Source organism: Leptopilina boulardi, unplaced genomic scaffold (assembly GCF_019393585.1).
Source record: "Leptopilina boulardi isolate dan_hultmark-lab unplaced genomic scaffold, ZJU_Lbou_2.1 LbouV2_278, whole genome shotgun sequence".
In the NCBI taxonomy this organism is placed as follows: Eukaryota; Metazoa; Arthropoda; class Insecta; order Hymenoptera; family Figitidae; genus Leptopilina; species Leptopilina boulardi.
In genome coordinates, this window is record NW_026137838.1 from 2,691,618 (window position 1) to 2,705,011 (window position 13,394).

A 13,394-nucleotide genomic window follows, 5' to 3' on the forward strand; every position below is an offset into this window, starting at 1 on the left:
TAGAATAATTTCTTTTTTTTATACTTTACTACACAAAAAAGAGGAAATTAAATTTTTTTTATTCTATATCTTTAAATATAAACGCTGCGTAAAAATTGCAGTTCCCCTTTCTTCACTTCGATGTTTTTCGATCATTATATATTCAATGACGTATCGAGTTCTAGTAATGTGTCGCTTTTTTTCTGAAAGTTTTACGAAAGTATGAATATTATGAAAATTTCTATATATATATATATATATATATATATTTGAGTAGCATCAGTACGCCAATTTTTTTTTAAATTAAAAAAAAAAAAGAAAATAAACGTTGACTCCAATTGAGTGAACGATTCTATCGACATGCAAAGTGAAAGGCGCAAGCAAGTCCACCAAGTTAGGTTGAAATAAAAAAAAAATCGAGATAAACAAGAAGAAGAGAAGGGGAAATAAGAGACTGGACTGAATATAATTATTGTATATATGCATTAATATATATTATTTTAAAATCTTCAACTCATATATATATATATAATATATATTTGAAGCTAGTTTCCCATTTTGCAGTTAACATAATTATAAATTCTTAATAACGATATAAATTTAATGCGCAATTATAAAGAAATTTTTTCAGGAGATAAGAATTTTATTTTTTAAATTTATTTTGTTTATTTATTTATTTTCTTAAATTTTATTTCCTTTTTTAAAATAAATTTTTTTTTGCTCCCTTTTTTACATCCAGAAAAATGTTTTATTTGAACCAAATATATAATATATTTGAGTTAAATAAATGTATATTTGTCTCATAGCCTACTAGACCATTTATTTGGCGTAAATAAATTTTTTTTTTTATTTAAATCAAATAAAAATTTATTTGAATCTAATATAAATTCATTTGAACAATAAAAAATTCATTTGAATAATAAAAAATTTATTTGAAACAACTAAATATTTATTAGGCTGAGACAAATATATAATTTTTCTGAATGTATATATTTTGAAAAATTTATTCCTTTCAATAAGTAAAAAAATTTAATAATATTGTATAAATTTTTTTTTTTTATTTGCTCTTTAAAACAATTAAGTAATCTGTGTGTGGTATACCACATGCATTGTCACGTTTGTCGATTGTCTATTATTATCAACATTTCCCTATAGTCAGACCACAAACGTAAACGATATGACTTTTTTTTTTTTATTTCTTGTATAAAGATATATATTAAGATACTGTAATCACCTTCTTTTTAAAAGTCTATAAATTATATCCTCCGACACAATTTTCAACTTTTATTTTTATTTCTTTTTTATTTACAATAAAAAAATAATTATCATTTTAAAAATTTATGTAAAAAAAAGTAATTTTTATTTTAAAAATATTTGACGCTTTTGATTGATTTAGCAATATTTAGTTGCAATTTTTTTTTAATGACTTTTTTTTATCATTGATATTGAAATTAAGTCTAATTTGTTATTGGGAATGGAGCATGTTGCGCCGCACAGCGCCGACAATATCGAAATGGAGTCAATAAAAGAGTACACATACACGTAAAATTACAAACACATATGTATGTATATCTATGTGGAAGAGACGAGTTCTTATTATATCGGATGCGATCGTTCAAGACAAGAACCACGGAGTCAGAAACCATTCCAAACGGAGATTCAAGTAAAAATTGTGTTGCTGGGCTATACCATATATATATAGCAATATCTAATCCTCCCTTTTGCTTTGGTAGTTCACCCTCAGCAGGAAATCAATAGAGCCGCAGTACTGGTCAATGAGAAGCCTGTACTGGGTGAGAGATGACGACATTTCTCTCTCTCTCTCTCTCTTCCTCTCTTCATCTTTCGCCACTTCTGAAGGTCCTCTCTCATCCTGTGTGTGTATCTTCTGTTGATATCCAACACATTCGTCCCTCTTTTTTTTTTTTTTTTTAAATACTCTTCTTTCTCCACTTAATTATCCAATATTTCCGAAACATCAATTAGCACCCTCTCTCGAATGCTAAAAAAAAATACAATTTTCATTCAGAAACAATTTTAGGACTCTATTCGAAAATTAGAACGTTTTTTATAATTTTAAAAATGACAAATACATTTTCATTCTGTTTAAGCTTGGATAGTATCTTTATAGACGATCTTTTCGCCCTCTTTTTGGAAAAATAGTCTGGTAATTTTTATTTGAAAAAAAAATTTAACACTATACAAACACTGATTTTTTCTCTAAATTTGAATTAGTTGAAAGTGACTATTAGTAAAAATCGTGGCTTACTTTTTATTTCCAAAATTAGTGAAAGATAATTAATTATTAGTAAAAATAACTAATTATTGGAAGAATAAAAAATTTACTAAATTATTAGTCAAATTTACTGTCTAGTAAAATTTAAGTAATTTAATAAGTGAAAAAAATTATTTTACTATCGAATTAGTAAGATTTAACTAACAGTAAACAATTTTTTTTTACTATTGAATTAGTAAAATTTAATTAATTAAAAAGTCAGTTACCTAATTAGAATTAAATAAAAGTAAATAATTATTAGTGAAATCATGGCTCACTTTTTGTTTCCAAAATTAGTGAAAAATAACTAATTATTAGAAAAAAAAAAAATAAAAAAAATTTACTAAATTATTAGTAAAAATAATCAATTATTAGAAAAAAATAAAAAATTTATCAAATTATTAGTAAAAATAACTAATTAATAAAAAAAAATTTACTTAATTATTAGTAAAAATAACTAATTATTAGAAGAAATTTATTACTAAATTATTAGTAAATAGTAATAATAATAATAATAATAAGCAATAAAAAATATTTAAATTTAACTAATTAATAGTAAAAAAAAATTTTTACTGTGGAATTAATAAAATTTAAGTAATAAATAGTAAAAAAAAATTATTATCGAATTAATAAAATTTAACTAATAGGAAACAATTTTTTTTTACTATTGAATTAGTAAAATTTAATTAAGTCAAAAACAAAAAATCAGTCACTAATTAAAATTAAATGAAAGTAAATAATTATTAGCAAAATCATGGCTCACTTTTTATTTCAGAAATTAGTGAAAAATAACTAATTATTAGTCAAAAAAAATAACTAATTCGAAAGCAAAAATCAAACACTGATTCAAATATTAATATTTCTTCTGATCATTTAGTTAAAAAATTATTAATTATTAGTTAAATTAATTTTCAGGTTATGTAAAAATAACTGAAATTTTTGTTTAATTATTAATTAATTCAATTAGTTAAATTTGACTATTTTTTAATTTAGTTTTTGACTAATAATTACCTATTTATTTTTTTGACTAATATTTTTTATTTTTCACTAATTGCGAAAGTAAAAATTAAGTCATGATTTTACTAATATAATTAGTCACTTTTAACTAATTAAAAATTGAAGATTATATTCTGAATTAAAATCAGTAAAAATTTCAACTAATTTGAATTAATGACTCATTTTTTGCTTTTGGATTAAAAAAAATTAAACTTAATAATAAAAAAAAAAAATTTACTATTAATAAATTTTAGTTATTTTTGTTAATTTTACACTGAAAAAAAATTTATTTGATTCAAATACCGGTGTATTTGGTTATTATCAAATAAATATTTACTTGAATCAAATATTTCTTATTTGAATCAAATAAATTGTATTTGCTTCAAATACTGAAATATTTGATTCAAATACTATATATTTGATTCAAATAAGAAATATTTGATTCAAATAAATATTTATTTGATAATAACCAAATACACCGGTATTTGAATTAAATAATTTTTTTTTTCAATGTAGTAAAATTTATCTAATTCAAAAGCAAAAAATGAGTCATTAATTTAAATTAGTTACAAAAATTTACTACACTCAGAAAAAAATTTGTTTGAATAAACTAAATTATATCAACCAAATAAATGCATTGCTATAACAATTAACCAAATTCTTGTTTGAATCAAACCAAATGTTTTATTTCTCTCAAATAAATACTTTCATTGTTCGAAAAATTAATTACAATTAACAAAACGTTCATTTAAATCAAATAAATATCTATTTAAATCGAACAAATTTTGTTTAAAATAATTATAAAAATTATATCTTACAAAAAAATAATATATTTGTTTCAAATAAAATTTTTCTCTGAATTGTAATTCAAATTTAGAGAGTACTGAATTAAACAGTAATAGTTTACTAAAAAAAAATTAAATTAAAATTTCTAATTTCAATTTTCATCACTTTCTCTATTAGAAAAAAAAAAAATAATTCTCCACAACAATCAATTGTAATAGGTGATAATTGTTTTGTTAAATCATTTGTTGAGCAATAGTTTATGATTCATTACTAATAAAGCTCATGCAAACTGTGTATATATTTTCTAATGATTGATGATGTTTCTTTGTCTCTCTTGTTGAAAGTGTCCTCTTGACATGCAACGTCCTTGCATCACCCACACGTACACATGTTTATTTATTGTCTAAAAAAATGTGTACTCTCTTTTTGAGAGAGATAAAAAAAATCGCTACAAGAAGAGTGTATTTTTTTTTTTGTTTTTGATTGCATTTTTTGAAAACCCCAGAGGGGGGAATAATAGTATCTTTTCTTATGCACTATATTTGAGGTGGGTGTTGTAGGTCTATATATTCTGCATGTAATCCCCAAGTTTCTACGTCATCGGTGCGTGGTTTCTTGCGCCTGCGTGACGTTGCAGAAGTCATGCGTCACTAGTGACGTGTGTCGTGTGAACACCCGATGCAATGTTAGGTTACATTGATGAAAACTTGTTGCACATCGTATATACATTCACGTAATGAACGCAATTTTTTTTTTCCCACTACATCCCCATTGTAGTCATTTCTTTTTTTTCATTCATAATCCTTTTTTTAAACATCTACATTTTTTTTGGTACTTTTGTAATTTTTTTTCTTCGTTAATTATTTTTCTCATTTTTATCAAAAAATTTTTTGTAGTTTTGGTTTTTAGTTATTCAGACTTCCTTATCAGCTTTTTCTTCTTTTTTTTTTTGAAGTTATAACATGTATCGGGAATATTCAACATAACAGGAAAACTTGAGATTCCAGATGTTAGTAGTTATCAGCACTTAAAGTTACTTTCACTTGAAGTAAATCATGTTAAACTTCAGGATAATTTTATACATTGCTCATAAATAACTTATATGTTTAAAATGTCATTAAAGTACACGAAAAATTTTTTATTTGCAAAAAAACAATTTTCTACGCTTAGAAATGGTGTAAAATTTAATTTTTAATTATGTGCCTTTTTTTTATTTAAAACTCGGAAATTATTTTATTTTTTTATTTTCTTTATAGAAATAATAATTCTTCACAAAGAAATAAATTCAAAAGTATATGCAAAATCTTTCTATTAATAAATCATTACAATATTTACGAGAGACAACTTTCACGATTGAATAATTAAGTTAAAGGAATATGGATCAGACTTGCTTTTTTCTTTTCTTTTGAAAAAAAAAAAAAAAAAAAATGTTGAGGAGAGTCTATTTTGAACACACCCTCGGAAAGTATTTCATAGTGATTGTTGCAAGAGAAACCCATAATTTTCTTCAATCTTTAGGATCATATAGCCTAGATTCATTCGATTCTCACTTTTTTTTTTTCTCTCTTTCTGATCGAGAACACTTTGCGTAAGTTGAGACAACGTTATCTAAACATTGTGACCTGTTTAAATGAATATTTTTCCTAGGTAGATTATTTAAATGGAATTCAAGTGCTGACGGATAAAAGAGAAGAAAACGAAAAACTTTATTGAAAATAGATTTTAATTGCTTGTCAATAAAAATTATATTATATATTTCCTTTGCAGAAATATTTTTCGTTTTCTTGCCGTATTCCTGTTAAACCTGAAATAAATTAATTTTACTATTACATAATTAGTTAATTAATTCGTTAATTATTTAATTAATTAGTTAATTATTTCATTAATTATAATAAAATTTTTTCAGTTCGGTTACATTTTCAATATAGTTAAAATTTTGAAAGTAAAAAAAAATAATAAAAACAGTTCTGTAATTCAATTGTCGCTTTAAAGGAAAACAGTTTATGACTTTGCGGATAGAAACTTTAACGATAATAACCCTATCGTTTACATACCATAATCATTAACATAAACTTCAATAATGTTGATTCCCCTTCTTTGATCAAATTATACTCGGAAGTCAACCAGTGTGGGATAGCTATAGGACAACCTGGCTAGCTCCCAGAGAAAAAGACTGGTTTCTATAATAGTAACGGTGCCGAATTAATAAAAAAAAAAAAAGGAAAAAAAATTATATGTGTAAAATAATAATAATATATGTTAAAACTTGTAAGAAAATAATATTCTGAGCCTTAAAAAATATAATAAGAATCCTGAAACATAAAATAAGATATTAAAATTACTTGAATTTAAGAATTATAAATTTTTTGATTCAAATAATCGGTTGAGTTATCAAAATATTTATTTTTATTAAATATTATTTTAGTTAAGTCAATAATATTTGTTTCAAATACAGAAATTATTGGCCCAAATATAATTTATTTAATTCAAATAAAAATTTGGTTCAAATAAAAGTTTGGTTCAAATAAAATTTTGGTTCAAATAAAAGTTTAGTTCAAATAAAAGTTTAGTTCAAATAAAAAATCTTTGATTCAAGTAAATATTTATTTGATAATAGTCAAGTTTATTTGCAAATAAACTTTGTTTTCTCAGTGTATTAACGTAAAATTTCGTTTTTTGTTTTTTTTGGTAAATTTTTTTGTTTTTTTCCTTTACATTCATAAAGGATCATGAAAGTAATAGTATTGTCTCGACCCACAAGAAACTTGAACGATAAGACTTTATCTCAAGTGCATGCAATGATTGTATATATACGCTCTTTCACTTGAAACTTTTCCCGAGAAGACAAAATTAAGGATCAACTGTATAGTAATTTATTTTAGAAAAAAAAAACAGTTTATAAATTTTCAAATGATTACACTGAAAAAAAGATGATTTATTTGGTTCAAATAATCAATTACTTTGCTATTATATCAAATAAATATTTATTTGTTTGAAATAAATTTTTTTTGGTCTAAATATATTTTATTTCATTTAAATAAAAATTAAATTTGAAATAAATTTTATTTGGTTTTTAAATAAAAATCGTATTTGCACTAAATAAAAATTGTATTTGCGTTAAATAAAATTTTATTTGTGCTAAATTAAATTTGTTATTTAAAACAAAAAGTTATTAGGCTTTGTGACAAATATATTTTTATTTAAGATTCAAATAAATTTTATTTGTCTCAAATAAAATATTTCTCCAGGTGTTCGAACTGAAAAAATGTTATTTTATATTTAATTAAAAATTTATCTATAATGAAATAAAAATTTACCTATAATTAAATTAAAATTCTTCTATAATTAAAATTCATCACTAATTAAATTAAAAATAATTTCTATAGTGCAAATTAATTTATTAAGATATTGAAAATTTTTTTATTTTTTGTAAAAGTAACTCTTATAATGTAGTATATACAATACCGTCCATTGGCAATTTGAGGAGCATCGAGGATTTCCTGTGTGGTATATATATAGGGAATGTAAGAAAGATAGAAAAAGTCAGATAAGACGAAAACCAGAATAGGAAGTTGTTATCGTTATCACTCGTGATGTTATTTTCGGTTTCGAACGAGCAATGAATTGCAAACAATTGCTATCTTCATATATAGGTAATTTGAGAATCTGTGCGCGCGGCCATTTCAGAAGAGAAAGAAAATCGTTTATTCCGGTGACTGACTTTTAATTCGTATCATTTGCATTAAAATCATTGGCTTTAATTCCAGTTATGTTCTTATATATCCTTTACATGAGACAGTTGTATATAACTTACATTCTTGTTACTATTTTAATTAATCAGAATTTGTTTACCTTTTTTCAATTTGCAAAAAAGTTTTCCTCAAAGTAAAACTCGAAATAAAAATTTGATATCATTCAAGATGTCAATAACAATACTTAACCTATTAATAGTTTGGTTAATTTTTTGACAATCGGTCAGGTAGTCAGTAATTAGTGAATTATACTCCAAAGTCTTTTTTGATATAATCAGGAATTAATAAACTGGAAAATGATCAATTCACGATCTATTAACAACAATCAGTAATATATTATTCTAAAATCAATTATCTAAAGCGACGTCGTAATTTTTTTGAACGAAAACAAAGTTAAATTAGTGTCGGTAAGCAAGTTTTGATATTGGATGAGGGATTTAAAAAAAAAAATAGTTTGACAAAAATCCAAGAGATGTCAGCACAAGCGCCACGCGAGTTTTAGCCAATGAAATATGATCCCCTCTCCTCGTGCACCAATGGCGCTTCGATGTTCAGCACACGGACGGTGATGATCGCAATATGGCTTCCGTCACCGCCAGCAAGTGAGAGTTCTTCATCGTGTAGTGAGCATTTAACAATAGACAAAATAATGGATTATTGACGTTTATTTGTGTTCATGTGCAAGTTAATATAACAGTGTATCGTTATAATTGATTATTCTTCTATTTTGTGATTTTCCTTATGAAATAATGGCCGAAGAATCTTAAATGACGAGAATGTGAGTGAGCGCAGATATAGTGATTCTAAAACAAGTGTGACAAAGACAGCAGTATAATATATAAAAGAGGCTGTATGTAGTTTTTTTTTTTTATTATAACAATGATGATCAAGATTATATCTCGTGTAAGTGTATTGAAAGTTTGTTAACTGTCAATAGTTTTTGGATTTTGTCTAAGGCTATTATTCGTTACGGTTCGTCAGTTTCCTCGGTCCTGTGAGCTCAGTGTTGCCCTCTCACCGCCACCAGAGACCTAGAGGTAGCCATCAAAGTAGTGTTGAACTAGAGTCAAGTGTATTGGTGTGTATAATCATGTTCATGTACACGGCCATCTGCCTCTTCGTACAGAGTTGTGTTCACCTGTGTGAATTTACGTGTATGTGTACTCCCGCACAGTGTGAGTGAATGTGTTAGTGCAAGAGAGAAGACTATACAACACACTCTTGTTTGTGTGTATATATATATATATATATATGAAAATGTATAGAGCAACGCGCGTTTAAGTGAGCGAGCGACGTTGCCACAATTCTCTCTTTCGACGAAGGAGCGGGATTACGAACGAGAAACGTCCTTTCGAGTTTGTGTGAAAGAATATATTGTCGCGCCCCGAATTTTTCAAAGCTGTGTTATTATCAGCAACAGGGAAATTGATGCCATGAGACTACTTTTGAGAGGCCACGACAACACGTGAGAGAGGGGTCCTTAAGAAACAATCATGGGGAGGCCACGGTAAGTCTCTCTCTCTTTCTTTCTGCACTTTGTCTTCTTCTTATTAAGTGCAAATTTTCTCTGTTCGATATTATAAATATTTTTTTTTAGGTATGTTTTTTTAGGTTAGTGTCATTTCGTGTTTTCTTTCTTACTTTTGGTTTTTAGGTTAGGTTTAAACTTTTTTTTTATACTTAGACAATTTAGTCGTCCATTTACAAGTTTATCTAAAATATTGTGGGGGCTATATATAAACATAATGTAGGATTTCTAGCCCTAGTTTTGGTAATAAATCTATAAATAGATTTATCAATTAAAAAAATTATTTTTGGATATACTTTTATGGAAATGTGTCGGACTTGTGTAAATTAATTACGACTTTTTTTTATACATAATTTAACTTTGTTTTAAAAGAATTATTTTATTATTTAGCATAAAACGGTTTGTAAAATATTTACAAAAATATTGTCAATCAAAACAATGGCGAATTAAATGAAATTCGAGAATCGTGATATTTAATACAATAATAATTATGTACTATTAACACTGATTTATGAATTTTAATGTAATTATATATACACAGATTATTTTCGTATATTTAATATACAAATAATGCATTTATATGGCAACACATTAACGTCAAATTGTCAGTGATACCAATACAAGGGGTGGGAAAAGATACTGCACTCGGGGAATGAAACAGACACTAACACACACATATACGTGAAAATATTTGTGTGTGATTATAGATTGTAAAGTCGGAGAGTGAAACGGAGACAACGAGTCAAAGCAAGTGTCAGCTGTGTGTTAAAAAGGGGGATGCTTAACGGTGTGTAGGTGTGTGTGTATATATATATATATAAATGTGAGAGAGAGAGGGGTCTCTTTGGTTCCCCTTTTTCCCTTCTGCACCTATAAACGCCCATGTCATACTCGCACATGCATGCCGATGTGCCTCTCTTGTCCTTCTTGTAGGCTCTCTTTTCTATACATATTCTCCTCCTCTCTTCTCTATATGTATATATACCTTCTCGTCGCGAGACGTTTCGAACTCGCGCTCGATTCACACTAATCACGGAGTGGCGTCCTCGCCATTCGTGTTTTATTCGTCTTTCGTGTGCGCATTCGAGACATGCTTTTGCACGGTTTCGAGTCGATGCGACTCTCCCAACACTATTCCAGATACTTCTGGATTTATCATGTGATTCGCGTGGGCGAATATATATATATATATATATATATATATATATAATTGTAAAGCTTAAAAACCTTGAGGGAAAAGATAAAGACGAAAAATTATACCGATATATAGAACATAGAATATATATACAATATATAGAATATAGAACATATAGATTTCAATAGATTTAAAAGTGTGATGGTAAAAAAAACCGATCGCATGTTGTCAAAAAGTAATTAGAATCAAATCACAGAAAATTAAAAGGCATTAAAATAATAATTTTATTATTTTTATTATTATTATTATTTTAATCCCATTTTGCTTATTTTAATCCATTTTGGTATTAAAATAAGCAAAATTGGATTAAAATAATAAGCGTTGCAGCTTATTTTAATACCTTATATAATTTTCTGTGATAGTAAAGGGATGATTTACGTTAGGAAATTAGGCTGAAAAAATATAATATTATATTAGTATAATTTATATATAATATATATTAATTATTTATTTATATATTATTATTTAATAATAATATAATATTATATTATTAAATTATTATTTATTATTATTATTATTATTATTATTATTATTATTATTATTATTATTATTATTATTAATTATACTATAAAATATAATTATAGTAATTAGTGATGGAAATTATTTTATTACAATAAATGTTTATTTAATTCAAATATATATTATATTTGGTTCAAATAAAACATTTTTCCAGGTGCAATTAACAAAAAAAAATTTTTTTTTTTTTTGTAAACTGTCAAAAGTTTACGGTTATAGAAAAAGGAAAAATGATATACGGAAAAAAAGGTGAAAAAAGTAAGGAGGCAAATAAATAAAATAAATAGGAAAAGTGAAAACGAGGGTTGAAATTAGAATGGGAAAAAAGATCTTTACCATGTTTCGAATCAAGTTGATGGATAAACGTGTGTGTCTGTGTGTGTTTATCATTATTCAAGAAATATTTCTAGATGTCACAAGTTAACGGAGATGAATGACCAATAAGAATCCGATATTAATATAAAAAACATTTTTACACTTTGAGAACAAATTTTCGGAAAATAAAATCCCTCGATTTTTTTTTTATTTATTATTATTATTATTATTATTTTATTATTATTATTTTATTATTATTATTTTGTTATTATTATTTTATTATTATTATTTTATTATTATTTTTTTTTATTATTATTATTTTGTTATTATTATTTTATTATTATTATTTTTTATCATTTTTTTTTATTTTTTTGTATTTAAAAAAAAGAACCAAAATTCCTATTAAAATATAAATTCAGAATAATTATATATAAATTTCCAATATTGTCCCTGTGGCTAAATAATCTTTTTCTCTTTTAGAGACTAAATTAGAGGGTTTTTATCTATTTTATCTCTATTTTTTTCTTTCGTATAGATATTTTAGACGCCCTAGTACTATTTCCCCTCTTTCACACGTGTTTTTGTCCTTATGCACTAGAGTCACGTTCCGGATAAAATTCTCCCTTCCAAACCCCCACCGCCCCCTCTTTTTTTTTTCTCTTAAGGGGGCAATGCTCGCTATATGTGCACGCTTTCAAAAAGAAATAGAAGAAATTTACATTTATGAAATAAAGATCACAAATTTATTTATATTGCACTATCTTTTTTTTTTGAAAGTTTATTTGGAATAGAAATATACATTCTTCATTTTTTTTTTTTTGTGGTGGATTTGACACAATTTTGGACATATAATAGTGGCGGGGGGTGGGGGGCACACACCACTCAGTTCCATTTTAATCGGATATATTTTAATCCAAGCTTTAAGCCATTCGCGAACCCTATAAGCTAAGCCAAAGCACTGGACTCAGGATTTGTAATCTTCACTGACCTGGAAATACGAGGCCAGAAGCGTACTATTTTTCTTTTTTTTTTTTTCTTTTTCTTTATAATCATAAAATTATGAATTTAATTCGCTTTGTAAAATTATGGGATGATTAGAATTTCTTTTATATTCGTGTAAAATTACTCGTTCGTTAAATCTTGTAGAATAATTTATCTTATTTTTCTATGCCTACCGATTTTTCTGTTAGCTTGAAGATATATTTTTCTTTAACTCACATTTTCCCTCGCCGTTTTTATATTGGCGACTACAATTATCGTGGACAATGGATTTATCTTCCGTTTTATACCTGGTGGCATGGACAACTGTCAGTGTTGCTTCTCTGACCTTCACAAAGGGGGAGAAGAAGGAAGTTTAAAAAAAAATTCTATTGTGATAAATGGAAAAATTTTCTGGAAAAAAAAATATGAGAAATAGTAAATATTTTCCAAAATGTATAGTTGCTATTTTGTAATATGAAAGGAGATCAAAAAAAAAAGTGAATTTTGTTGAAGAAGAAAGGTACGAACTTTTTAGCATCTCACATAAAAATGGGCTATGACTCATCAGTGGCTTAATCTGGATTTGTTTCGTGGCAGGTTCATTGTACTTTGGTCTACGGGTATATAGCACATTATAACTCTTTCTATTTAATTTTGATTTTTGAATTCGAAATCTTTAATTTTTGGCGAAAAACTTTTTCTGCAATTTAGAATTTTTTCTATTTAAATATTTTTTGAGAGTAAGCGTGAATGACTATTTCGTGGAAGAAATGTCACCGACAAATTCTAGTGAATACAAAATTTATCTTGAAAAGATCAATCAATTTGATTCTAAGAATGAGATTTTTTATTTCAATTTTTTTTTCTTGATAATTGATAAATGTTTAGGAATTAATTATTTTAATAATTAATAATTAAATTTTCATTTAGAAATTTAATTTACCGCAAAAGTGAGTTTAAAAGTTAAATGTCTAGTATGGTATTGATTATCGGATAGGGTGGAAGCTAATTAGGCGCACGTGTGGTTTGGCAAAGGGGGAGGGAAAAAAAAAAACTCTTGTCATTGGGATA

At 25.7% G+C, this 13,394-nt stretch overlaps 1 protein-coding gene and 1 long non-coding RNA gene across 8 annotated transcripts in view; one reads left to right on the plus strand and one right to left on the minus strand.

The window, feature by feature from the left end:
• The window catches only part of LOC127282010 (AF4/FMR2 family member 4-like), a 225,096-nt gene that overhangs the window by 25,737 nt on the left and 185,965 nt on the right, over positions 1 to 13,394 (plus strand). For 2 of the 6 annotated variants that reach the window (XM_051306074.1, XM_051306073.1), the window contains exon 1: positions 8,354 to 9,295. The exons of the other annotated variants lie outside the window; for them this stretch is intronic. Coding sequence is in view for 1 of the 2 variants with exons in the window: in XM_051306073.1 (XP_051162030.1) it covers positions 9,282 to 9,295 (14 nt within the window). In the remaining variant the exon portion in view is untranslated. Of the gene's footprint in view, positions 1 to 8,353; positions 9,296 to 13,394 lie in introns of those variants that run through there. 6 annotated transcript variants of the gene reach the window in all.
• LOC127282012 (uncharacterized) lies at positions 1,249 to 8,190 on the minus strand. 2 transcript variants are annotated; one of them, XR_007843130.1, is made up of 3 exons: positions 7,978 to 8,190; positions 6,091 to 6,216; positions 1,249 to 1,981 (listed from the first exon to the last, which is right to left on the minus strand). It is a non-coding gene; the product is annotated as an uncharacterized LOC127282012 (long non-coding RNA). The 2 variants fall into 2 exon arrangements; XR_007843131.1 differs by lacking the exon at positions 7,978 to 8,190 and adding an exon at positions 7,354 to 7,494.